General features: G+C 44.2%; 1 protein-coding gene across 2 annotated transcripts in view; it reads right to left on the reverse strand.

The window, feature by feature from the left end:
* Positions 1-5,842: 5,842 nt before the first annotated feature.
* The window catches only part of LOC134948788 (BTB/POZ domain-containing protein KCTD12-like), a 453,664-nt gene continuing 432,438 nt past the window's right edge, over positions 5,843-27,068 (reverse strand). For both annotated transcript variants that reach the window (XM_063937011.1, XM_063937012.1), the window contains exons 3-4: positions 24,702-24,770; positions 5,843-7,889 (exon numbers count right to left, since the gene is read on the reverse strand). In XM_063937011.1, coding sequence (XP_063793081.1) covers positions 7,423-7,889; positions 24,702-24,770 — 536 coding nt within the window. In that variant the 3' untranslated portion in view covers positions 5,843-7,422. The remainder of the gene's footprint in view (positions 7,890-24,701; positions 24,771-27,068) is intronic.

Raw genomic sequence — 27,068 nt, forward strand, 5'->3', positions numbered from 1 at the left:
TTCACCAGAATTGCCATTCTCCACCCTTTGTGCATGACTAGGCACACTGCAGTAATACTGGTATCATCATGCTGTTGAGATATACTGGGTTCGGGCAGAACTCTGAAGGACCTAGGCAGGTGGAGTTTGAACTGTACTTTGGTCCATGTATTGTACCACCCTGTGTGAACGCAAAAGATGAAGAGGAAACTATAGAGAAACAGAATAGAGATTGGTGACAGATGAGTTTTGTAGAGGTGAAGAAGATTTTATAAAAATTTGACAACTGGATTGGGCACTACGGGGAAGTGATTCTCTACTTGGTCTACTCCCATTAAAAAAAAAATGTCTGTTTGTCGTATCGCTATTGGGACTATCCCAGCCATCAATCCAGTGTCCTGTCCATCCTAAGTTCATAGGGAACCCGGTATCTGTGAGATAATTTCCTCTACCTGTGATGGACATGCATCTAGAACAGTAGAATGCGACATTAGTCTTCGTGGGTGTCTAACATGCTTTGTACTTCCTGAGTGGGAGCATAGTATATGTATATCATAACTAACAAAATTAAGTTAATCAGGGGCCATTTCTGCTAGGAAAAAGAAGCAAAAGTTTAGAGGCCCCATCTTAACCCCAGCAAGTTTTGTCAAAGGGTAATGTTGCATTTATTTTGTTTTTCCCATTAGCCGAATCTGTGTTTTCTGTATGGCTTAGGATTCCTTACTATGGGGGTCATTCCGAGTTGTTCGCTCGGTAAAAATCTTCGCATCGCAGCGATTTTCCGCTTAAGGCGCATGCGCAATGTCCGCACTGCGACTGCGCCAAGTAAATTTGCTATGCACTTAGGAATTTTACTCACGGCTTTTTCATCGTTCTGGCGATCGTAATGTGATTGACAGGAAATGGGTGTTACTGGGCGGAAAAAGACATTTTATGGGCGTGTGGGAAAAATCGCTACCGTTTCCGGAAAAAACGCAAGAGTGGCCGGAGAAACGGGGGAGTGTCTGACCGAACGCTGGGTGTGTTTGTGACGTCAAACCAGGAACGACAAGCACTGAAATGATCGCAGATGCCGAGTAAGTCTGGAGCTACTCAGAAACTGCTACGAGGTGTGTAATCGCAATATTGCGAATACATCGTTCACAATTTTAAGATGCTAAGATTCACTCCCAGTAGGCGGCTGCTTAGCATGAGCAAATCTGCTAAAATCCGCTTGCGAGCGAACAACTCGGAATGACCCCCTATATGTCCCTTGGTCCCGTCTACGTGTTTAATAATGTGGCTTATGTTTTCTGTCTAGGGGATCTATATTGACTGTGTCCTACTTCTCCTACAATCTCTGGCAAAATGCCCTTCCTTCCTACAAGTGTAACATATTATTGACCATTCGGGATCTGGGGTTTGGACTGATGGGTCTTTCCTGTATGTGCCAGTATACTTACCATCCTCAACCTTTCCACCTGTTCTCTGCACCTAGCACTATTCTTGTGATGTTCAATAGCACACTATCTAAGATTAGCTACTGTGACCCCTTTCCAATTTTGCAAAGAAGTCTGCACCCTGACACTCAATGCCTTATTAAGCCCGTCCATTTATACGGAGACAGCCACCTCCCATTTGCCGAATTAGTGTTTACCAGTGGTCTTATCCAGATGGAGAGTTTTCTGTTACTGCAAGAGACAAAAACAAAAAAGTTTAACAAGCTTCTAGGTCATGCGAAGTATTCATTCAATCCTTCTCATCCCGTATTAAGGGTCTGTACATGGTCCAACAAACATTTCCGAGCTCATCTTGACTAGGGGCATTACTAGGAATGAATACTTCTTATTTGGTAACTGAAAGAAATACCCGGGGGTTACCTTGTCTCTGTCCGCTTTCCTACTGGCAAATACTAATGTGCGGACAGGTTTTTCTCCATTTCTGACGTTACTTTCTTGATTTTTATTTTCTTATTTTTGGGTTTTACTATATATGTACATGAATGATACCATACTTACCTGTTCAACTGGTCTCAGCCACTTCCCCCACAGGCTACACTGCTCTTCTTTTACCGGTTGGGTACTCCTCTGGGTGCATGAGAAATGGCTGAAAACAATCAGGTCACCTTCTCCTCCTAAATAAAACTTCAACATTCATTAGTACATATATAGGTTAGTCATATTTTTCATATTTTTATTATTTTCTATAGTTTGTATGCTGGCCGTAACTGCTTCCACATCTACATATGGCGGTGTACTTGCATTGTCGGTTTTTTTTCCCCTACTTGTTTATTGTTGCTACAAGTTCAAACAGTTCTTATATTTCCATTCTTGTCTTATATGACTTTGGTTAGACATACCACCTGCAAACTCACCAACCCCTCTAGCTGCCACAGGTTTAAAAAATTTGTATGTCTGACCCTTTGTTTTCGGGATTTTATCAGACATATTCTTATCCTTAAGTTCTGCAATACCTCTGGTTCAAAGCTGCCCACCTTAGGGAATGGTACCCTATCTTTGTCAGTCATACGTAATCATTCATTGCAAAAAGCCACCGTGTGTGAACCATACTTTTCACACATAATAAACCTTGCTGACCTTCTCAGTCACATTTATGACCTTCTCGGTCCCGAGTCTGACCTTCTTGGTCCCAACTCTTCTTCAGCCTGAACCCTAGCTACCAAACGCCCACTGCTTGTGCAATTGGATCCCATAGCAGACTTTTTGCCAATAAATGCAATCCCCAATGCACACCGCAAATAGAAGGTGAAAGACACCTAGTGCTTTCACTCGCGCCTTCTCCGCTGAGTACCACGACTCACTCCAATAGTGAACACCGCGTATCCAGTGAGGCCCTATCTAATTTCTATTTACTGGAAGTGTTAGGGGTGACTTAACTTTTCCAGTAAATATCCGCCGCTGGAGATTTTCCTGAGAGAGACCAGCAAAAACTCCCTATACACTTTTTATACACACACATCACGCTTGCGTATGCTCTATACAGCGCTAATGATACCGCGATTTTACGCAAAAGCTTGTAAAAGGGGTATCAAGTTGCGCTATGTATCGCCCCCACAAACGCGCGGTCCAATCGCACAGCGTATAGGTACTTGTTACCTATCTGCCGTACAACCATGGGTCAATGTGCAAACTGTGACCCTCAGCTCGGAGCGTAACAAAAAGCTTTTTACTTCAATACTACACAATGCACAATTCCTTATTACGCTCCTCTGCAAATCTCCTCACGATTTGCGTATTTCAATCTATATTACCATGAGTCAGCCGCCTCACGCCACCAAGCCTCCATTTGCTTGATGTACCACACTACGGGATCCCGAATTCCCTGGGTTCAATATCCACTCACTACTACGTTCGCTCACTCAAATACACTTTGTTTTGTTTTTTCTGTACAGAAAATTTCATTCAGATAGGCAGCTTTACCCCAGAGGCAATACAGTTTTTTTTAAACTAAATTTAGAGTAACCTGCTTTTGAAATCTGAGTTATGTGTTGTTGTATTAAATGTCTACTATCCCACCTTTGAACTAAATGACACTATTGTGTAATTTGTACTTAGCGCCTGCATTCTTACGCACTTTGCGTACACATGCGACCATGCGTGTCTCTTACGCTGCGTGCGCAGTCCTTTAGTTTGTCAGAGACGCGTGTACAAAACCCTGCGTCCGCAATAAAACAAATCACACAGCTCTAAGTATAAATGTGAACAAAACTAATTACTATTGCCCACTAGACACAACTTGTTCTGTATAAACTTTTATGCAGACCTGCGTTTGTGTCTTTACACTTCCTTAAAATACTGTTATTTCAAATTTACCTATATAGCAACAAATGCATCCTATTTCACACAGATCTATAATGACTCTAGCAATAATCAATAATTTAAATGATATGATTTAGATTGGATAGTTATCTTGCAGAACATACACTGATATATATACACATAATTATAATATATATATATGTACCATTCACTGGTCTCCTATGAGACACCTTACCTCTTATTTGCATGTCAAAGCTATTTGGTTTTCCACTGCTAAAAAAAAAGCAGTTACACAGGTTAATTTGCATTTCAATGGCTATGCTATAGCAAGCAGATTCTACAAGTCTTGGAAGGAAAAAGAGAAAAAAAAACCCTTTCTTTCCTTTTTCTATCTATGTGCAATTTTTTTTACCCCAAGCCAAGCATTTATCTTACCATTTACTCTCACTACATGGCTGCCTCGGATGGTTCCTCAGTGGGCGGGGTGTGCTTCATTTGGATCTTTCCATGCAGGGTATAGCATACTCCTACACACGTGTCAGTTCTCCCATACATGCATTTGGCCCCTGTATGGCTCATTTCCCACAGTGTAACCTTGTAGTGCGCCCAACATGGCTGCCTTATCTGGTGCGCTTGTGGATGGGATGAAAAATGCGTGGACCTGATGTTTTTATTGGAACCCTACTCTGAACTTAAGGACTCTGCAATCTCCCCATTTTGTGTTCTCTTCTAGGGGTGGACTATTCCACCCTGGGTAATCCTACGCAGTGCGCCTAAGATGGCTGCCGCACCTGGTGCCTTGTGAGGGTGGAATACACAACCCCTGGAGGTTATTACTCAAAATGCCTACACCAATCCTGCATTATTCTTTCTGTGTCTTTGTCTGTGTGGTTTATCTTTTGATGTAATACTTAAATCTTCTGTATTATGTGCATTGTCTGAGTTCTAGTTGGCGCTGCGGATGGCTGCCTCGGTGCTGCTCTGCCAAGCAGCCTTAGTTTTTAGTCTTAAATGTATAATATGTCTACTATACAGTTGCATATGTGCAGTATGAACTTATATGTGTAATGTTTGTAATGTATGCTACGTTTTTCCTCCATGTTGCTGCTTGGCGATGCATTGTACCACAAAGAATTCCTAGTGTACGTGAGTACACCTGGCCAATAAAGCTGATTCTGATTCTAGGCCCAATTGAAACTATTTGTAATTGACTATGGCATGGGTTAAATAAATGCATTGGTAACTCATAAATGGTGTTTGATGTGACCAAGGAGACTGATTATTCCGAGCAGACTGAAAATCAGCTATTTAGAAAATTACCTTCCTAAAATTTCCACTGCTCCTCCCCCTTCCACATACATGAGGTTCACACAAAATGGTGGACAGGCCATGTGGTTAGTCCAAAATGGAGGACAGACCATGCGGCTTCCTTTGTCACAAAGAAATCACACATTATACAAGCACCAGATGTTATTTTAGGCCTGAGTTAAAAAAAAACTATATCAAGGCTATGCAGCAACTTTTAAATGTACTTTTACCTACTTAACAGATAAACAATCCAATCTGAATCAAACACAATATGACTTATTTGAACTTTGTTTTGCAACAATAAAAATACATTTTAGCATCTTAAGTATTATGAGAAACGCATTGTCCCTATAATTTTCATATCATTGGCTTACTGATAACACAACAGAAACACGGATATGATTTTCTCAGCGTCTGGATGCGTCCATCACAAGCTAATCGACCACAGCGTTGCATTTATAATGTACAGTGCATCATTAAGACCATGATATCCCGTAAGAGCCCTCATCTGTGAATGCCAAATTGCTTTCTCACAAATATTTAAAATGCCCGCTCTAATATATATTGCAGACGCAAGGCGCATCTTATTACCATATATGATAAAAGTGCGCTGTACATCGCAAACCACTGCATATCATAAGAGAAAACAATACACCCACACATTATCTGAGTTCCAAAGCTCATTGATGTATATATTTGTTATTAAAAGGATATGGATTCAATATATTACAATTTACAGTATACCTATAGTTACAACTCATACGGTAAGCAGTTAATACATACAGTTACATACAGTTAGTTACATACAGTTACAGCAAATACATCACCATATCTTTCTCATATAAAAGTCTCTCCATATCACTCTCTTTCTGTAAAATCATGCTGGAACTCCATCGTCCGAGACAGAACAGGAACTGACTTCCTGTGTGATCAGCAATGTGTTATCTAGTTGTTTGGGGGAGGGAACTTACTCATTTATGATGAGTCACTAGTCTCTTTGTATATGCTAATCAGGTTCAGCCTGGGGAACGTTCAAAGGGGCTGGCCTGAGCTTCCTGTCCACTACCTGTTTGGAATATCTATTGTTCTAATAAAAGTGATTTTAGCTTTTATACATTTAATCATAATTTGTTGCAATGTCCTATAACTTAATAACAAGTGTCAAATGAATCTACACATTAATCTGGTTGCTTTAATAGTAAATATGACAGGTCTATCTTGCTTCGTTCAAATAATACACATACATGACATTACTTCATTATATAATTTTAAATCATCATGATGTCTGGCGCTTGATATTGTTATGTACTGTATGAAATAAGTGTCGAATCCATCTCTGTGGCATGTCCGTGTAAATGCGTGTGTTACCATATATTGCTGCGCGTATTTGCAAGTATAGCGACTCATATGTGTGTAGTTTGTATGTTCTTTTTATGTAATATTTTTGACTTCGACACTCTAATTAGAAATACATAAATATTTGACCCAAAGTGGTAATATTATGTAGTGTAGGACCACATGAGCAGAGACGCCTTTGCATGTGTCCTGGTGGGTTGCCATATATATGCAAATTAATGTAACTGAGATCTACTCTATGCATTGTTATTATCGAGTAGAATATAAATATTTTTATGTTGGCCTATTTGCAGTATGCTGGGGAATTTGTTTGCTGTTTTGTTCCAACAATTGCATAATGTATGGGCGTGATTGAGTAGCAATTATTGCTCAATTAGTCTTACCATATTTTCCAGCTTGCTCTACAAATGCAATCATTTGTGATTATCAGTAAGTGTACGGCAACTTCAGGTAATTGGTCTGTCGGATGGTAAGTTTGATCTCACAGTATTTGGTCAACATTAGTAATAGATGCTCAGTGCTATAGCAAGAAGGCACAACATTCTCTTTTGGTACTTGCATCTACACTCCTTAGATGGAAAAACAAATTCTGTATAGAATAAAACGTATAAAACGTAATATGAGAGAAACAATAATAAGAAATGTGTTCTATTTTTCATCTATTTATTTATGCAAAATATAGTGCTTGTAAAACGGAAATTATATGTTTCCCAAAAGAAGTTATAGAATATATTGGTTGTAAACCCAAACACCAGCTTTCTTGTAACAATGACTAAATAAAAATAATCTGTGAAATTGTGTCTTAACATTGACTGTTGTGTTGCTTTCACAGTTATTTAACATCCTCTGTCATTATTGTCTCTTCCTGAAATTTGATTCCAGATTTTTTTTTTATATAAAAACAATGCATTCTGCAGGTGGCTAGCCCTTTGCATAGACAATCATGTTGGCTGAGAGCAATATCCCAGTCAACTGATTGAGTTTTAAGTATAGACCTTTTGTAAGTAGCAATTTTTGCTTCTCATAGTTGATATTTCCTAAGCAATTCATTCTGCCAATGTCGTTTCTTGTTGGGGAACACTATTGGAATCCTGATCTTTCGAAACTCCTCAATACATTTGATTAGCTCAACCTCCAGTGCCTTCCTATGCTCACTGGGCTGTGGCGGCTCTGGGCAGCTCTCTATGCCATTTTCCATTTCCACATTCTGCATGCTGTTTCTTTGTGACCCTAATGCCTTTTCCTGGTCACGATCATTGAGAGACTGGGATAAGTCTTGTATGCTGGGGTGTGGTGAACTTTCTTCATGGGGTGGAGAACAAGGGACTGTCTCCTGAAATATTTCTTCAATTGGAAGGTCAGTAGAAGCTGGAGGTGAGTCATGGCTGTCATGGCTGGAGCGGGAGAGCTCATTTCCACTGTCTGGCTCCTGCTTATTCTTTATCAGTAGTGTTGTTGTGTTCAATTTTTCTTCAATAACATTTTCAGCTAGTTAAAAACACAAGACAAACATCAGGTGTTATTTGAAACGTAAATTCACACTATCAGTGTGATGATAAAGTTTAACACAAAGTTAAAGTCTATTTAGTACAACCTTTTATCATGTATAAACCTTCTAAAGAGGACAAGTGGTAAGTTGCCCATAGTATCCAATCTTGTTTTATGTATCATTTTCCAGAATGTACTAAGTAAAAGAGAGAATCTGTGTCATGATTCCCAGATGGTGGGATGGACATTTACCCATACTAAGGGAATTGATTACAGAGGCACAGGGTCTAATATGTTGGTGGTGGTCAGCAGGGACCTCTGCAAGGAGTTTTTAGCTTTGCTTTGTCCAGTACGCAGGTCGCTGCCCTCCGACTGGGTTTCCTTGTACAGGAGTTGGTATAAACTAAAGATTGGACTGAAACTGGATGATGGACTTAATATCAGGCTAGATGATGGACTGGATGTAGGACCATGCAGGATAGAATCAGTAATGCTGTGAGTCATGTTTGGACTAGGATACTTGAAGACTGTATATGTTGTGCTTAAACTGAAGAAGGCTGACAATATGCACACACAATAATGTGTGCCTGCTACAGGAGAGTACAGCAGATATCAGAGAAATAACTGCACAGTATTATGATGATGATGATGATGTCCTTGGAATAAATATACTAGAGATGAGCGCCTGAAATTTTTCGGGTTTTGTGTTTTGGTTTTGGGTTCGGTTCCGCGGCCGTGTTTTGGGTTCGAACGCGTTTTGGCAAAACCTCACCGAATTATTTTTGTCGGATTCGGGTGTGCTTTGGATTCGGGTGTTTTTTTCCAAAAACACTAAAAAACAGCTTAAATCATAGAATTTGGGGGTCATTTTGATCCCAAAGTATTATTAACCTCAAAAACCATAATTTACACTCATTTTCAGTCTATTCTGAATACCTCACACCTCACAATATTATTTTTAGTCCTAAAATTTGCACCGAGGTCGCTGTGTGAGTAAGATAAGCGACCCTAGTGGCCGACACAAACACCGGGCCCATCTAGGAGTGGCACTGCAGTGTCACGCAGGATGTCCCTTCCAAAAAACCCTCCCCAAACAGCACATGACGCAAAGAAAAAAAGAGGCGCAATGAGGTAGCTGTGTGAGTAAGATTAGCGACCCTAGTGGCCGACACAAACACCGGGCCCATCTAGGAGTGGCACTGCAGTGTCACGCAGGATGTCCCTTCCAAAAAACCCTCCCCAAACAGCACATGACGCAAAGAAAAAAAGAGGCGCAATGAGGTAGCTGACTGTGTGAGTAAGATTAGCGACCCTAGTGGCCGACACAAACACCGGGCCCATCTAGGAGTGGCACTGCAGTGTCACGCAGGATGTCCCTTCCAAAAAACCCTCCCCAATCAGCACATGATGCAAAGAAAAAGAAAAGAAAAAAGAGGTGCAAGATGGAATTGTCCTTGGGCCCTCCCACCCACCCTTATGTTGTATAAACAAAACAGGACATGCACACTTTAACCAACCCATCATTTCAGTGACAGGGTCTGCCACACGACTGTGACTGATATGATGGGTTGGTTTGGACCCCCCCCAAAAAAGAAGCAATTAATCTCTCCTTGCACAAACTGGCTCTACAGAGGCAAGATGTCCACCTCATCTTCACCCTCCGATATATCACCGTGTACATCCCCCTCCTCATAGATTATCAATTCGTCCCCACTGGAATCCACCATCTCAGCTCCCTGTGTACTTTGTGGAGGCAATTGCTGCTGGTCAATGTCTCCGCGGAGGAATTGATTATAATTCATTTTAATGAACATCATCTTCTCCACATTTTCTGGATGTAACCTCGTACGCCGATTGCTGACAAGGTGAGCGGCGGCACTAAACACTCTTTCGGAGTACACACTTGTGGGAGGGCAACTTAGGTAGAATAAAGCCAGTTTGTGCAAGGGCCTCCAAATTGCCTCTTTTTCCTGCCAGTATAAGTACGGACTGTGTGACGTGCCTACTTGGATGCGGTCACTCATATAATCCTCCACCATTCTATCAATGTTGAGAGAATCATATGCAGTGACAGTAGACGACATGTCCGTAATCGTTGTCAGGTCCTTCAGTCCGGACCAGATGTCAGCATCAGCAGTCGCTCCAGACTGCCCTGCATCACCGCCAGCGGGTGGGCTCGGAATTCTGAGCCTTTTCCTCGCACCCCCAGTTGCGGGAGAATGTGAAGGAGGAGATGTTGACAGGTCGCGTTCCGCTTGACTTGACAATTTTGTCACCAGCAGGTCTTTCAACCCCAGCAGACCTGTGTCTGCCGGAAAGAGAGATCCAAGGTAGGCTTTAAATCTAGGATCGAGCACGGTGGCCAAAATGTAGTGCTCTGATTTCAACAGATTGACCACCCGTGAATCCTTGTTAAGCGAATTAAGGGCTGCATCCACAAGTCCCACATGCCTAGCGGAATCGCTCCCTTTTAGCTCCTTCTTCAATGCCTCCAGCTTCTTCTGCAAAAGCCTGATGAGGGGAATGACCTGACTCAGGCTGGCAGTGTCTGAACTGACTTCACGTGTGGCAAGTTCAAAGGGCATCAGAACCTTGCACAACGTTGAAATCATTCTCCACTGCACTTGAGACAGGTGCATTCCACCTACTATATCGTGCTCAATTGTATAGGCTTGAATGGCCTTTTGCTGCTCCTCCAACCTCTGAAGCATATAGAGGGTTGAATTCCACCTCGTTACCACTTCTTGCTTCAGATGATGGCAGGGCAGGTTCAGTAGTTTTTGGTGGTGCTCCAGTCTTCTGTACGTGGTGCCTGTACGCCGAAAGTGTCCCGCAATTTTTCTGGCCACCGACAGCATCTCTTGCACGCCCCTGTCGTTTTTTAAAAAATTCTGCACCACCAAATTCAAGGTATGTGCAAAACATGGGACGTGCTGGAATTTGCCCATATTTAATGCACACACAATATTGCTGGCGTTGTCCGATGCCACAAATCCACAGGAGAGTCCAATTGGGGTAAGCCATTCCGCGATGATCTTCCTCAGTTGCCGTAAGAGGTTTTCAGCTGTGTGCGTATTCTGGAAAGCGGTGATACAAAGCGTAGCCTGCCTAGGAAAGAGTTGGCGTTTGCGAGATGCTGCTACTGGTGCCGCCGCTGCTGTTCTTGCGGCGGGAGTCCATACATCTACCCAGTGGGCTGTCACAGTCATATAGTCCTGACCCTGCCCTGCTCCACTTGTCCACATGTCCGTGGTTAAGTGGACATTGGGTACAACTGCATTTTTTAGGACACTGGTGAGTCTTTTTCTGACGTCCGTGTACATTCTCGGTATCGCCTGCCTAGAGAAGTGGAACCTAGATGGTATTTGGTAACGGGGGCACACTGCCCCAATAAATTGTCTAGTTCCCTGTGAACTAACGGCGGATACCGGACGCACGTCTAACACCAACATAGTTGTCAAGGACTCAGTTATCCGCTTTGCAGTAGGATGACTGCTGTGATATTTCATCTTCCTCGCAAAGGACTGTTGAACAGTCAATTGCTTGGTGGAAGTAGTACAAGTGGGCTTACGACTTCCCCTCTGGGATGACCATCGACTCCCAGCGGCAACAACAGCAGCGCCAGCAGCAGTAGGCGTTACACGCAAGGATGCATCGGAGGAATCCCAGGCAGGAGAGGACTCGTCAGAATTGCCAGTGACATGGCCTGCAGGACTATTGGCATTCCTGGGGAAGGAGGAAATTGACACTGAGGGAGTTGGTGGGGTGGTTTGCGTGAGCTTGGTTACAAGAGGAAGGGATTTACTGGTCAGTGGACTGCTTCCGCTGTCACCCAAAGTTTTTGAACTTGTCACTGACTTATTATGAATGCGCTGCAGGTGACGTATAAGGGAGGATGTTCTGAGGTGGTTAACGTCCTTACCCCTACTTATTACAGCTTGACAAAGGGAACACACGGCTTGACACCTGTTGTCCGCATTTCTGGTGAAATACCTCCACACCGAAGAGCTGATTTTTTTGGTATTTTCACCTGGCATGTCAACGGCCATATTCCTCCCACGGACAACAGGTGTCTCCCCGGGTGCCTGACTTAAACAAACCACCTCACCATCAGAATCCTCCTGGTCAATTTCCTCCCCAGCGCCAGCAACACCCATATCCTCCTCATCCTGGTGTACTTCAACACTGACATCTTCAATCTGACTATCAGGAACTGGACTGCGGGTGCTCCTTCCAGCACTTGCAGGGGGCATGCAAATGGTGGAAGGCGCATGCTCTTCACGTCCAGTGTTGGGAAGGTCAGGCATCGCAACCGACACAATTGGACTCTCCTTGTGGATTTGGGATTTCAAAGAACGCACAGTTCTTTGCGGTGCTTTTGCCAGCTTGAGTCTTTTCAGTTTTCTAGCGAGAGGCTGAGTGCTTCCATCCTCATGTGAAGCTGAACCACTAGCCATGAACATAGGCCAGGGCCTCAGCCGTTCCTTGCCACTCCGTGTGGTAAATGGCATATTGGCAAGTTTACGCTTCTCCTCCGACAATTTTATTTTAGGTTTTGGAGTCCTTTTTTTACTGATATTTGGTGTTTTGGTTTTGACATGCTCTGTACTATGCCATTGGGCATCGGCCTTGGCAGACGACGTTGCTGGCATTTCATCGTCTCGGCCATGACTAGTGGCAGCAGCTTCAGCACGAGGTGGAAGTGGATCTTGATCTTTCCCTAATTTTGGAACCTCAACATTTTTGTTCTCCATATTTTAATAGGCACAACTAAAAGGCACCTCAGGTAAACAATGGAGATGGATGGATTGGATACTAGTATACAATTATGGACGGGCTGCCGAGTGCCGACACAGAGGTAGCCACAGCCGTGAACTACCGCACTGTACTGTGTCTGCTGCTAATATATAGACTGGTTGATAAAGAGATAGTATACTCGTTACTAGTATGTATGTATAAAGAAAGAAAAAAAAACCACGGTTAGGTGGTATATACAATTATGGACGGGCTGCCGAGTGCCGACACAGAGGTAGCCACAGCCATGAACTACCGCACTGTACTGTGTCTGCTGCTAATATATAGACTGGTTGATAAAGAGATAGTATACTCGTAACTAGTATGTATGTATAAAGAAAGAAAAAAAAACCACGGTTAGGTGGTATATACAATTATGGACGGGCTGCCGAGTGCCGACACAGAGGTAGCCACAGCCGTGAACTACCGCACTGTACTGTGTCTGCTGCTAATATATAGACTGGTTGATAAAGAGATAGTATACTCGTAACTAGTATGTATGTATAAAGAAAGAAAAAAAAACCACGGTTAGGTGGTATATACAATTATGGACGGGCTGCCGAGTGCCGACACAGAGGTAGCCACAGCCGTGAACTACCGCACTGTACTGTGTCTGCTGCTAATATATAGACTGGTTGATAAAGAGATAGTATACTCGTAACTAGTATGTATGTATAAAGAAAGAAAAAAAAACCACGGTTAGGTGGTATATACAATTATGGACGGGCTGCCGAGTGCCGACACAGAGGTAGCCACAGCCGTGAACTACCGCACTGTACTGTGTCTGCTGCTAATATATAGACTGGTTGATAAAGAGATAGTATACTCGTAACTAGTATGTATGTATAAAGAAAGAAAAAAAAACCACGGTTAGGTGGTATATACAATTATGGACGGGCTGCCGAGTGCCGACACAGAGGTAGCCACAGCCGTGAACTACCGCACTGTACTGTGTCTGCTGCTAATATATAGACTGGTTGATAAAGAGATAGTATACTCGTAACTAGTATGTATGTATAAAGAAAGAAAAAAAAACCACGGTTAGGTGGTATATACAATTATGGACGGGCTGCCGAGTGCCGACACAGAGGTAGCCACAGCCGTGAACTACCGCACTGTACTGTGTCTGCTGCTAATATATAGACTGGTTGATAAAGAGATAGTATACTCGTAACTAGTATGTATGTATAAAGAAAGAAAAAAAAAACACGGTTAGGTGGTATATACAATTATGGACGGGCTGCCGAGTGCCGACACAGAGGTAGCCACAGCCGTGAACTACCGCACTGTACTGTGTCTGCTGCTAATATAGACTGGTTGATAAAGAGATAGTATACTCGTAACTAGTATGTATGTATAAAGAAAGAAAAAAAAACCACGGTTAGGTGGTATATACAATTATGGACGGGCTGCCGAGTGCCGACACAGAGGTAGCCACAGCCGTGAACTACCGCACTGTACTGTGTCTGCTGCTAATATAGACTGGTTGATAAAGAGATAGTATACTACTACTAGTATTATATATACTGGTGGTCAGGTCACTGGTCACTAGTCACACTGGCAGTGGCACTCCTGCAGCAAAAGTGTGCACTGTTTTAATATAATATTATGTACTCCTGGCTCCTGCTATAACCTATAACTGGCACTGCAGTAGTGCTCCCCAGTCTCCCCCACAATTATAAGCTGTGTGAGCTGAGCAGTCAGACAGATATATAATATAATATATATAGATGATGCAGCACACTGGCCTGAGCCTGAGCAGTGCACACAGATATGGTATGTGACTGACTGAGTCACTGTGTGTATCGCTTTTTTCAGGCAGAGAACGGATATATTAAATAAACTGCACTGTGTGTCTGGTGGTCACTCACTATATAATATATTATGTACTCCTGGCTCCTGCTATAACCTATAACTGGCACTGCAGTAGTGCTCCCCAGTCTCCCCCACAATTATAAGCTGTGTGAGCTGAGCAGTCAGACAGATATATATAATATTATATATAGATAATAGATGATGCAGCACACTGGCCTGAGCCTGAGCAGTGCACACAGATATGGTATGTGACTGAGTCACTGTGTGCTGTGTATCGCTTTTTTCAGGCAGAGAACGGATTATAAATAAAACTGGTGGTCTCTATCAGCAAAACTCTGCACTGTACTGAGTACTCCTAATGCTCCCCAAAATTAGTAAATCAAGTGTCTCTCTAATCTATTCTAAACGGAGAGGACGCCAGCCACGTCCTCTCCCTATCAATCTCAATGCACGTGTGAAAATGGCGGCGACACGCGGCTCCTTATATAGAATCCGAGTCTCGCGATAGAATCCGAGCCTCGCGAGAATCCGACAGCGTCATGATGACGTTCGGGCGCGCTCGGGTTAACCGAGCAAGGCGGGAAGATCCGAGTCGCTCGGACCCGTGAAAAAAAACATGAAGTTCTGGCGGGTTCGGATTCAGAGAAACCGAACCCGCTCATCTCTAAAATATACAGTAGTAGACTTGAACTTGCACATGAGCAGATAGTAAACATGCTTGCAGGACAAAGAGTTTAACTCACATGGGGATCCAGGAACAGTGCAGGAGAACAAAGATCACACTATTCAAGAGCAGGAAGCAACTGATCATAACAGGTACAGTATGCTATGACCTCTGTATTACTTGAATTTAGCATACAAAATTCTCTGGAGAGTTTAGGTGAGGTTCACATGTGCAGTGGGATGTAATGAAGTCCGAGATTGCCGGAGGTGCGGGTTGCCAGCTGAGCTCAGACTTTTCTTAAATGGGCAAAAACTTACAAGGCAAAACCATGCCATCGGCTGGCATCCAACACCTCTGACCATCTTGGGCGCCATAACATCCTGTCACTTATGTGCAAACAGGAGAGAGAGAGCGAGAGCAGAGTAAAATAGAGACTGTAAACAAGGCTTCAGATTTCTAAAGCAGTTTTCAGCAGGCTGAGAGCTTGAACAAACTGAAGAGTTCTGTGATCAGTGCAGTGCAGCTGAGTCCTGCACTGAGCTGGGAGGCAGACAGCAGGTAAAATCTATACAGTAGATTGAATTACTGAAACTTGATGATTAGGTGCACAGGGAACTCTGGAGAAATCCATTGCTTGAAAGACTTGCAGGGAGGAAACCTAGCAATACATAGGCACTGTAGAGAACTAGGATCTGCAGGCTCAATGCCAAGCCAGGAATTAGCAATGTGTTTTTTTGCTTTGGTAGTATGTTGGAGTACTGGAAGGAATTGTATAGGAGCTGAAGATAGCAGATTGTTTGCCAGAGTCAGCTGAGACAAGGAGCACTCTGACTGGAGGAGATGTAGTCAGCTGACACCCAACATGGCGACATCCATGTATCAGCTCCCCAACATAAGTGCAAAAGGAAAACCTGCCCCACAGGACAGGCACCCAAAGGTAAGTCACATGATGCAGTTCCAGAGTGTGACATTCTGATTGGTTGCTATGGGCATTTATTCACTTCTCTTCATTAGAAGGTTTGATATTGTACTTCTCCCCCAAACTAAAGAATCTGTTGCAGAGGACGGCTAAATAGACCCCCACCCCCATAACCTCTGCCAATTAAGGTTCAATATGGCAAAAACATATTTCCTTATCAAGAATCAGATTCATTTCCTGTATCAGCCACCCAATAATATTTATATAATAAGTTGACCATCATCATGTTGCTAGGTGAAGTTGGGTTCAGTCTGGCTACCCTTTCTTTGCATAATTTTTTCAAAGTGGATGTCATATATTTACATTCCCAGGTATGAAAAGCTTATTGGACAGGAATTTGTATTGGCTTAGATTAATTTTTTAATTATATCATATCTAAGCCGCCTTATTATCCAATGTAAGCAATTACATTTGTATAGCTGTTCGTTGTAAAGTAATGCCCTAAATAATAAGGGCACCCTCTGGAATTATGATATGACATTGTGCAGATGCAGTAATCACATTTGGGGTGAAAAGTATCAAACCTTCTATGGAGTGGAGAATTTGCCTGTGGCAACCAATCAGCTTCTACCAATGATTTTATAGACTGTACTCCATAACTGCTAGCTGGAAGCTGATTGGTTTATATGCGCAACTTCTCCACTTCTCCACTCTTTAGAAGGCTTAACTATATTTCCCTCACAGTCTCTGACGATCCAAGTCTCAACTAGTGATGAGCGGATTCGGTTTTACTCGGTTTTACTCGGTTCTCAAAACGGCATCTTATTGGCTCACGGATGTCACGTGTTTTGGATAGCCAATAAGATGCCGTTTTGAGAACCGAGTAAAACCGAGTAAAACCGAGTAAAACCGAACCTCGCTCATCACTAGTCTCAACCATGGCACACTATATACTGTAGAGCACCATATAATGATTGCATACCTCCCAATATTTAGTTTCTGCCCAGCGGGACTTTCAGTGTGCGCGTGTGACAAGGTGGTGTGGCTTTATGCCTGCTAGGCAACACCCTGGTATGACATTTATGGGGTATGGGTATGCGTCTTGCCATGTTAATGCATTTCTAGCATGTTGGAGGCAAGCCCAGAACTCCTCCAGCTGCTGGGCTGACCCCAGCCTCCTCCAGGTACTACACTGATACCGCGCAGCACATATTCACCAGGGTACCAGAGTGTCCCCTAACCTCCTAACTGCCAACAGAACACTGCTGCCCATGGGTGGGACAGCAGCACAGTGCCAGAAAAGTGGCATTGTCTTGCAGATAGGATGGTTGGGACTCTTGGGAGGCATGTGACTAACCACAAAATAAATGTAATGTGCCTCTTCGTCTTCTGCTTACCAGACAGCTTTCTGAATAGAAAGTCTAGATGACTGGAGGCTAAATACACTGGAAATTTGAAACCACCAAACAAACTGTAGATTAGTAAGTTTCTCATTAGTGTGATTGGCCTAGCTGTGTTGCTTTAGAGGAAATCAGCACAGGCTATAGCATTGGTGAGGGCTACTCCTTTATTTGGGGGTGGGGAGGAGCGGGGCTATAATTTTTATTTTATTTACTGTATTAGCAAAGGTATTTGTGCTGATATTATCATCTCAGAACATTTGTTTACACTAGAATTTAAACATAGGTGAAACATATGTCTCCTACATTTGCAGTATCACCATCCCCACCAATCATAGTGCTTGAAATCGCTTGAAATTACCGCTACCAAGAGGCTGAAAATTTGCTTAAGGAGAAGTACAATATTGGGGCACAATTTTTAATGTGTTTTTTTTTTTTTTTTGAAAGAGAGACAATTTGTTCAAGATGATGATGATGATGTATGGGGTATTGACTTTACTGCTTAAAGTGTTTATATGCTGGAACGAGGGCTGGCTCTACCATTAAGGCAGCTTTAGGTGGCTGACTAGGGGTGCCAGCAGAGCCGGCCTTAGGCATAGGCAAACTAGGCAAATGCCTAGGGCATTTGGTATGCTTAGGGGCCCCAGCAGCTTCTGCTGATTAAAATGATATGCGGCATGCCTATATTCTGTGTGTGACTGCGGCTGTATCTGCATACGAAATTATACGTTACAGTGTATTCCTGGAAATCACTGTAATGTATGCAGATACAGCCGCAGTTGCACACAGAATATAGGCATGCTGCATTTCATTTTAATCAGAAGAAGCTGCTTGTGCATCCTAGACACATAGTAATGCAAATAATATGATGCATTTTCATAAACAAAAGGCGCCCGGCGTTAGCAGAGCTGCCAGCTGACTCATGCCAGGCATCTCCTGCAGAACTAGCGGCGGTGCTAAGGGGCACCAGCCAAAATCTTGCCTAGGGTACCATATTGGTTAGGGCCGGCTCTGGGTGCCAGCCCCTCGAGGGCGCCACTGACTTCATCTAGCATAAAAAATAAAGAATGTCTCTGTATGCAACCTCCTTCTTTTACACTGTGCTGGCTGCTGCTGCGGGTCTAATTAGGTGCAGCCGCCACTACCAGGCTGTACCACATAGTGCCTCAGCGATTCCTCCATGCTGACATGTGTAATTATACACGTGTCGTCAGGCCAATGTAATTATGGATCCCAAGGGACACCCCTATGGCCACTCCTCATAGCCCTGATAAACCTCCTTCGGGCCCCTGGATCCCAGCTCTCCAGCAGCAAGCAGCATCTGACTGCATGTCTGCACCCGCAGTGTCGCTGTATTCCTGCTGTCGTCTGTAATAGAAACCATGCCAATGATGAGGGAAAATTAGGAAACAACTTTTAGGTAATTAACCCATGGAGGTTTCTGCAGGACCACAGACAGTAGAGATCTTACAGCCCAATGGGTGGATTGCACTTATAAACAGCATAATAAGGAAAAAATAGGCACTGGGGCACAATACAGGACATATGGAGGAGCGGGTCAGTAATGATCTTACAGATGGGTAAGGGGGGGGGTGGAACACAAAAAAGAGCATACAAATATACGGGATGCAGTTAATTTGCCAACTGTCTGTATCAAGGCTGTCAGGATACCAACTCCAGAATCCCAAATTCCAACAGCCAGAGGGGGCTATTCCCACTCTTGGTATTTTTTGCGCTTGCCCCTCTGCTAGCATACTGGCGGCCAATAAGCCGTTGTCAGTATACTGGCGGCCGGCATCCTGGCCGCCATTAAATCATACAAATATAATGTGTGTATATACTGTATGTATGTAATATCCACACTAGATGCAGTGAAATGCGGTGAGGCAGAGCCTTTCATGTCATACTCCAGTATAAGTCAGACTTTTGACCATATATATATAAAGTATATGAAAAATACAAAGAATATATTATAAATATTTTCTTTGTATTATTCTAATCATTTTTGATAGTCAAAAATCTGGAGTAAAAAGTCTAGGACAGGTGAATCAGTACCTTTTACCGCATATCTCTGATCAAAACTCACCAAATTTCCAGCAGTATACTGCTGCACCTGTGTATACTGCCGACATAAACTGTTGGGCTCATTCACTGTGTATAAATCTGGCTCTGATATGTATGTATATACATACAGTGAGTGAAAGGTGGCACTCACAGGTCTTCATACAGCAAGAATGACAACTACTGAGTCAGTTCTGTAATTTGACGTTTCGGTGTTGCCACCTTTATTGAGAACATGTTCTTGATAAAGATGGCAACACCGAAACATCGGATTACAGAACTGACTCATTAATGCCGCCCTTCTCTCACTATATGTCCACAGCGGCACTCAGCAAACTGGATACAAAGATTTCAATAAAAGTTCTTTATTCCAAATGTTTTCAGGGATTTAGCCCCATATATTTAAATATACACACTAGGTGATTCATTGCGCCCTATGGGCGCTCTTCACACTGTCGGAATGGGCTACACCCCCTTAACCCTTGTACGCCCTTGCGGTGTGCAATATTTTTATTTTATGGAGTATTACCTCCAATCATAATTGTATGAGTGGTTAAATATTGCACGGACAAGGGGCATGCAATGGTTAAGGGGTCATAGCCCCTTGCAATGGCGTGAACAGCGCACGCAGGGCCTGGTGAATGACCTAGTAGGTGCTGTGGTTGGGAGAGTGGTGGGTGCGGGGGAGATGCAGATGGGGAAGGGTGCCGTGGGTGGGGAGGAGCATTTGCAAGGGTGTCACTGGTGGGGGAGGAGCTGGTGTGGTGGTGCCGGGGGAGGGGCAGGTGCGTGGGTGGGGGACCCGAACCACCGTGAGTGGGGGAGGAGTAGTTGCAGGGGTACCACAGGTGGGGGAGGGGCGGGAGCAGTGGTGCCACGGGTGGGCGAGTGCTGGGGGTCCAGAGCCACTGCGGGTGGTGGAGGGGGGCTGCGGATGGGGCCCGGAGGTACTGAGAATGGGGCAGGGGTGGATAATGCTTCTCCTGCTTATCCTCCTGGAAGCAGCTAAGCTGCTGTCCTCCCTTTGACAGTGGCTCTACCAGAGACTCGCACAGCAGCCACTATTGTTAGCGCCGGTGTCCCAACGTGCTGCATTATATGGAAGAAGATGCACTCAATAAACTACAGCTCCCAGGAGCCCTTAGCGCCGGAATGCTCCAGCGCTAAGGGCTGCTGGGAGCTGTCGTTTATTTAGTGCGTCTGCTTCTCTGTAATGTGGTGCGTTGGGACACCGGCGCTAACAATAGTGACTGGCTGGCACAACTGACTGAGTTGCTGAATCAATGTAAAAGGTGAGAGTGCTGTGCAGTGTCAGTGACACTGCAACACACTGCACAGCACTGTCACCTTTTACATTGATTCAGTGTCTGATTTAGGTAGTTGTTAGCGGGTAGGGATGGTGTGTAGTGTGGTGGGTGATGGATTTCTAAAGGTGGTTTTGCAAATGGGATATGTACATGATGTAGAAGTAGGAGGGTTGGCTGTGTGTGGGATGCGGGGTCGGAGATGTGTGTGAGGTAGGTGTAGGTGGCGGAGAGGTGGGTTTAGATGGTGTTCAGCGGATGGTGGAGGTGCAGGTGAGTGTGGTGTAGGAATGGAGTATGTACATTGTAAGTTTTGGGACGGTGGGGTGGGCATGTGTAGGGAGGGGGAGGTACTGGGGTTGGTGGAGTGAGGGGAGCTAGGGGTCTGTGGAGGGGAAGGGGGTTCCTGATGTGATAGGGATGGTGAATGGTGTGGTGCGGGTTAGAACATGTATGGGGGAGGGTGTTTGTATATGCTGCAGCCTGAGGGGTGGGGGATGTGGGAGGGGTCATGTGGTGGGTGTTTGTGGAATTTGCAGTAGTGGTGAACAGGGGTATGGGGAGGGTGGCGGGAGGTGGCATGATTGGGGGAGGGCCACCTGGAGTGGTTGTGTGGATGGGGGAGGGTATTGGTAGGTGATGTGTCCAAGGTGGGAGTGGGGTGGGTGGTAGGCCTAGGTGCAGGCAGTGGTGGGGCTTCCGGGTGAGTATAGTGTTACCTTGGTTGGTGGAGGGGCAAGTGTGGTGCTGCGGGTGTTGAATGGGCGGGTGGGGTGTTATAGTGGGTGGGCTAGTGGACCTGTAGGAGGTGTGGATATTAGGTTGATTAAGTTTGTGTGGCGGCCGGGGTAGGGGGTCAGGAGACATTGGGAGTGGGTGGGTGTTTGTTGTGGATGGGGCGGGGGATTTGTTTGAGGATGGTGTTTCGTGGAGGGTCAGGTGTGAGAGTGTGTGAGGTGCAGGTGCTGTGGGTGGGGAAGGGGTGTGTGGGTGGGAGGCTCTGGTGAGTGATGTGTTGAGGGTGGCGGAGGGGTGGGTGTGGTGCTGTAGATGGGTAATAGCTGCAGCAGGGTGTGGACAGTCAAATAGTGTGCTTTATGGTTAATAGGTGAATCAGATGTTTGAGACTTTGGCAACAGTAACTTGATGAGTCTGGCATCCATAGGATGGGATGCAATAACCTTTTTATGCTGGTGAAATAGTTATTGTCCTACCGACCAGCGCAGGTCCTTGCTTCCAGATCCGGTATATTCTCCTTTTGCAGCTCCCTTCAGCTGTAGTCACTGTGAGCTGTGCAGTGTTGCTGATGCATGTGCATCTCGCCCAACCTCCCTCCCTCTGGTGCCTCACAGACCTATGTGCGCATGACGTCATCTTGGATGATATGCGCATGCGCCGCAGAGATGAAAGTGGCCGCGGTGCTGAGGAGGTAGATCGGGAGTTGCGGAAACTATGTGGGCTGTTAGCAAAGGGAAGCGCAGGTCAATCGGAGATGCAGAAGAGGTTGCGCACTGGTGAGAGTTCCGTCCTCGGGGGGGTAGATGAGTTTGCGTCCCTTGGCCTGGGGAGTGGGTGTGATCTGCCAGCCATCTCACTCTGACTGTGTTTGCTGCTGGCACTGCTGTATCTCCCTGCAGATGCTGTCTCCGCCCATTGCTGTGACTCCCCCCCCCCTACCCCCAGCGTTAGCCACACAGTCAGAGTGACATATCTGGGAGAATATATAGGAGATATAAATATACTGTATATAAATACACATACACTTGGGAAGGGGGGGAGGGATAGAGTGTCCAAGTGCCTCCCAAGCCAAAGACCTCACCGCACGTTACCGCAGGACATAGGGCGCTGCAGTAAAACTATATTTTTTTCCCCTATCTACAGTGCAGAGACTTGCTGCAGATGCAGTGGCATACCCTCCAGCTGTACTATTTTGGCAGGTACAGTACTTTATTTATTTATTTATTTATTTATTGTATGGTCTGTACCGATTTTTGGCTCTTCAAACTTCCATTGAAAGTATAGGAAAAGGGCAGTGGTCACACCACTGTACCTGTGGCCATGCCCCTTTTTCGATTTTGTAACCATTTTTATGTGTAAATTGTTGGAGGTTATGTTGCTGCAGATGCAGTGGGCCTATTTTGGGGTGTGAGCCTGGAGCTGCAGCTCCATCAGTCCCATTGCTAATCCTGCTCTGGGAACACAAAGCAGCCAACAGGCAGAGCCTCCCATTGGAAGTAACCTGTGTGGAAGGGCGTTTCTCGCCCAATCAACTGTGGACTGGATGTGATAGACCTGCTGCTAACCCAATGAGAGCTCCTAGCCACACCCAGCGTTATATACACAGGCACAAAGTCACAGCTCTGGGCAATTGTATAGGAGATTTTATCCCTGCACTCAGCAATAATGTGAAATTGGCCTCAGTGACCTACACAATGCCTAACATACCAGCTAGCGTGTATACATAAGCAGATAGAATGGTTGTCACTCAAGGATTTGAAAGTGAACATTTTGTGACTTTGTTTACAATATACTTCTCACTTTAAAAGTCCTTGAGTGTTGTCCCTTTTCTCTGTATATGCATAATGATGCAATTCACCCCTGACCTCCTAGTGGGCACCTGCATCTCCCCTCTGATAGCTGGTGGTGGTATGGGGCACTAGGCTGAAGCTTTGCCTAGGGTGCAGAGAGGCCTTGCACCAGCCCTGTCTGGAATATCCTCATGCGAATACACTTATGTATATTGAATTGCATTTATCGTAAGATAATGTGTATTTAAAAATGTTCACGTAATTGCTCTTTATTGTTTATTTGAAGCCTGTTCATTTGCCACAGTTGTGTCCAGCAATAAACCTCATTATATTTATGTACATTTAAACCTAATTTTCACACCATTTTATACAGTATATTAACAACATACAGGAACAAAAAAAATAATTTCCAAAGCATTTTAAATGCAGTGTTCCTAAATGGTCTCTCAGGAGACAGTCTCACTATCTAGAAGAGGCACATGGTGCAAAAAGTCTAACATCTTTCGAGCCAGTCATCCTATTAAATATTTCCTTGTATCCCCTATAATACTACTACTATTCCAAACTTCAACAGGAAGGTGTAAAATACCTCTTAGTAAATGTACACTATCCAATCTCCTCTTAACATTGTTATCTGTTTTTAATAATTTTGCTCTGAAAACGGAAGTATTATTTTTGTACTGGTCTGCAAAAGTACTCTGTGCTTGGAAAGGAAAGCTTTGTTTCTGCCAAATTCCACAATTCAAATGATACAGGCATCTGCTGATATGCAAAGGCTAACACCTTGCTTTGCAAACCCATGCGCCTGGGCAAAATTCTAGGCTACTCTGCACAAATTGAGACACAGGCCTTTTACAGAGTATTTTAGGTGGTGGTGTGGCCATTTTGCATCTGATAAATGATCTTCATAGTAACTAATCAGCTATTTATTTTTTATCAAACCCTGATTAAAAAATTTAAATGAAAAGTTGAATTGGTTGCTATAAGGGTTAAGGATATAGTCCCAGTGGCCGGTATCCCATAGGTCAGTATACTGACACCAGGATTCCAGCCGTCAGAATGACGGCAGTGGGGTGAGCGCTAGAAAGTCCATTGCGGGCTCAGTGGCTCGCTGCACTCACCACAGGTTCTATTCCCACTCTATGGGTGTCGTGGACACCCACAAGAGGGAATAGCCCTTGCGAGCTGTCTGCACTCTCGGCAGTCGGGATCCCGGCGTTGGTATTCTGACCACCGGGATATTAACTACATCCCACTATAAGGTATTCCTAATTTATACTGTGATACGAAGTAACCCCAATTCCCTTTTCTTTTTTAAAGAATTTACCTGGTTCATGAGTGGGTAATGTTACCGTCCATGACCTCTGGCCTACATCCGGTAGAGTACCTGCTTCTCCTGGAATATGAAAGTAAATAAACATTAGATCTTCCATTGCTTAACAAAAATCATGCAGTATTTTTTGTTTGTTTGTTGGAAAGGTCAATGAGCAAACCAAAGAAAGCTATATATAACAATGGAAGCATTTTCTACAGAGTCTTTCTAAAATCAAATCAAACGAGTAAATCAAGAGTTGAGAAGGGACAGTGTGGCTAACTGTATGGAAAATATAGGAGGAAAAAGAGATAGAAGGAGAAAGACATACTGTATTAGGTGGAAGGGAGAGAAGGGAGGGAGCACCAGAGGGGTAGTTTCTAAGGGAAGGGATGGATTTTCCTAGGATCATACAAAAGGTGAGCTGGAAAAATGTAGCAAGAGCATGTGTTTCAAACTTTATCAAATCATTTACAAGAATTGTTAAGTATACTATACTGGTTATAAATTATATTCCACATAAGGGAAATACTATATTCTATTTATAATCATTTGGAATGAATGTGGAGTCAGATTTTTTTTTAAATCAGTTGCTATTTGGTAGTGATGTCACTATGGGCGTGCTGGGGATGCGAGATGCTCCTGACTGTCACACACCAAGGAGTGACACCAAAATGCAAGCTCCTCATCAGTGACAGGAGCTAGGTAGTGCACCGTAACATTATGACTCATGTCACAGTGTAGAAGTTGGCACTGCAGACAGTCTCCAGGGACAGCCCAGCATCTCCAGGACCCCAGGAGTGATGAAAATGGGCCACAAGGTCCTATAAGGCCATGCTCCCTTCACCAAGCTCCGTGATGCCCTTGCGTGTGGCAGGTTGCTGAGTAGACAATTTTGTTGTTCTAATTTTATTCTGGTGTCAGGTAATCAACGGGATTTCTAGTGGAACAAGATAAAACTCGAGAACCAGGGAAACAGACATGAAAGGAGTGAAAATGAAATTACTGACATCTTGTCAGAGATTTGAGAGCTTAGTTCAAGCCGCCAAATATGGAGAAAGGTGCATTCAGTTCGGATGCTCTACTTCTCTAGCCTCTAAATGATGTTGGAGTGATATGTTTTAAGGCGAGATGGCACAGAATACCAGCTACATATATCAATTTGTAGACATTCTCTTTTATCCTAACACAAATGGAGAATGAGGCATGGTCAGATTTTAGAGCACGTTGCCTCCAGTTCCAAGTTCAGACTTCCAGGCTAGCTTGTGGGATCACAGGGGGAGGCATGAGTGGAAAGCAACAGAGGTATAAGGTGATCAGTTCTTCAATGGAAGAGGTGTGATGCAGAAGATAGATGTTATAAAGGTCGACAGTTATTAGGTCAACAATCAAAAGGTTGACCATCAAACGCTCGGTAGGGTCAAAAATTTGACACAAAAGAAATCAGTTCTTATGTAATTTTGTGTTTTTAAACATAATTCACCCAAATTTGTGAAATGTGTCCTTTCGCTGGCTCACTTCACTTGACGCACTTCAGGCTCGGCTCGCTCCGCTCGACACAAGGTTACTGAGGTTGATAGTTTGTGACATGGATAGTAAATGCAGCAAATGTTGTAGAAACATGCAAAACCCGAAAAACATGTGTCAACCATACATGTGTTGACATTTTTCATGTCAATATTTTGACCCTGTTGGCTGTCGACCTTTTGAAAACGTTGACAGTTTGACCATGGCTACCTTTTGACTGTCGACCTTTTAACTGTCAACATTTTGACTGTCGACCCTATAGTTTCGACCTATTCACTGCCAACTTCGTAACTGTCTATCAACCACCTCCCCAATGTAAGGACATCTAAGACAGTGATTCCACTATATACGGTATTTCTAATATCATTCAGTCACAACTGCTTTGACTTACATTTACCCATTGTATATCAGTGTTGTATTATAGTGGTACACATTGAGGCGAAGCAGGAAGGAACATCGACGATGTATAAACATCTAGTCTGCGGAAGTAGCGATGTCCCCCTGAGCACACAGCTCGTCAGCTCAGTGCTAGCACGCTGTGTCTCCCTGCCCGGTCGGCTCCTCTGTGCATGCACGGGAGATCGCTACTGACATGAGATCGCCTGCGCACTCCGGAGCCGGCACCCACCACAGCCAAGGACAACTCTGTCCCTGCTTTGGTCTGTGGGCATCACCACCTGCAGCTGTTGAAAATGACAGCTGCAGGTGTTGGAATGGTCAACAAAATTGCTGCTGCTGACCCCTGGAAGTGATGAGGTGATCTTTGACAGCTGACATCACTCTTGGAATGCCTTCTAAGGTGCAAGTGTGAGTGCTAGGACATCTATGCTGATGGGATTATGTATTAATAAAAAT

The sequence above is a fragment of the Pseudophryne corroboree genome, chromosome 8, assembly GCF_028390025.1.
Source record: "Pseudophryne corroboree isolate aPseCor3 chromosome 8, aPseCor3.hap2, whole genome shotgun sequence".
Classification (NCBI taxonomy): Eukaryota; Metazoa; Chordata; class Amphibia; order Anura; family Myobatrachidae; genus Pseudophryne; species Pseudophryne corroboree.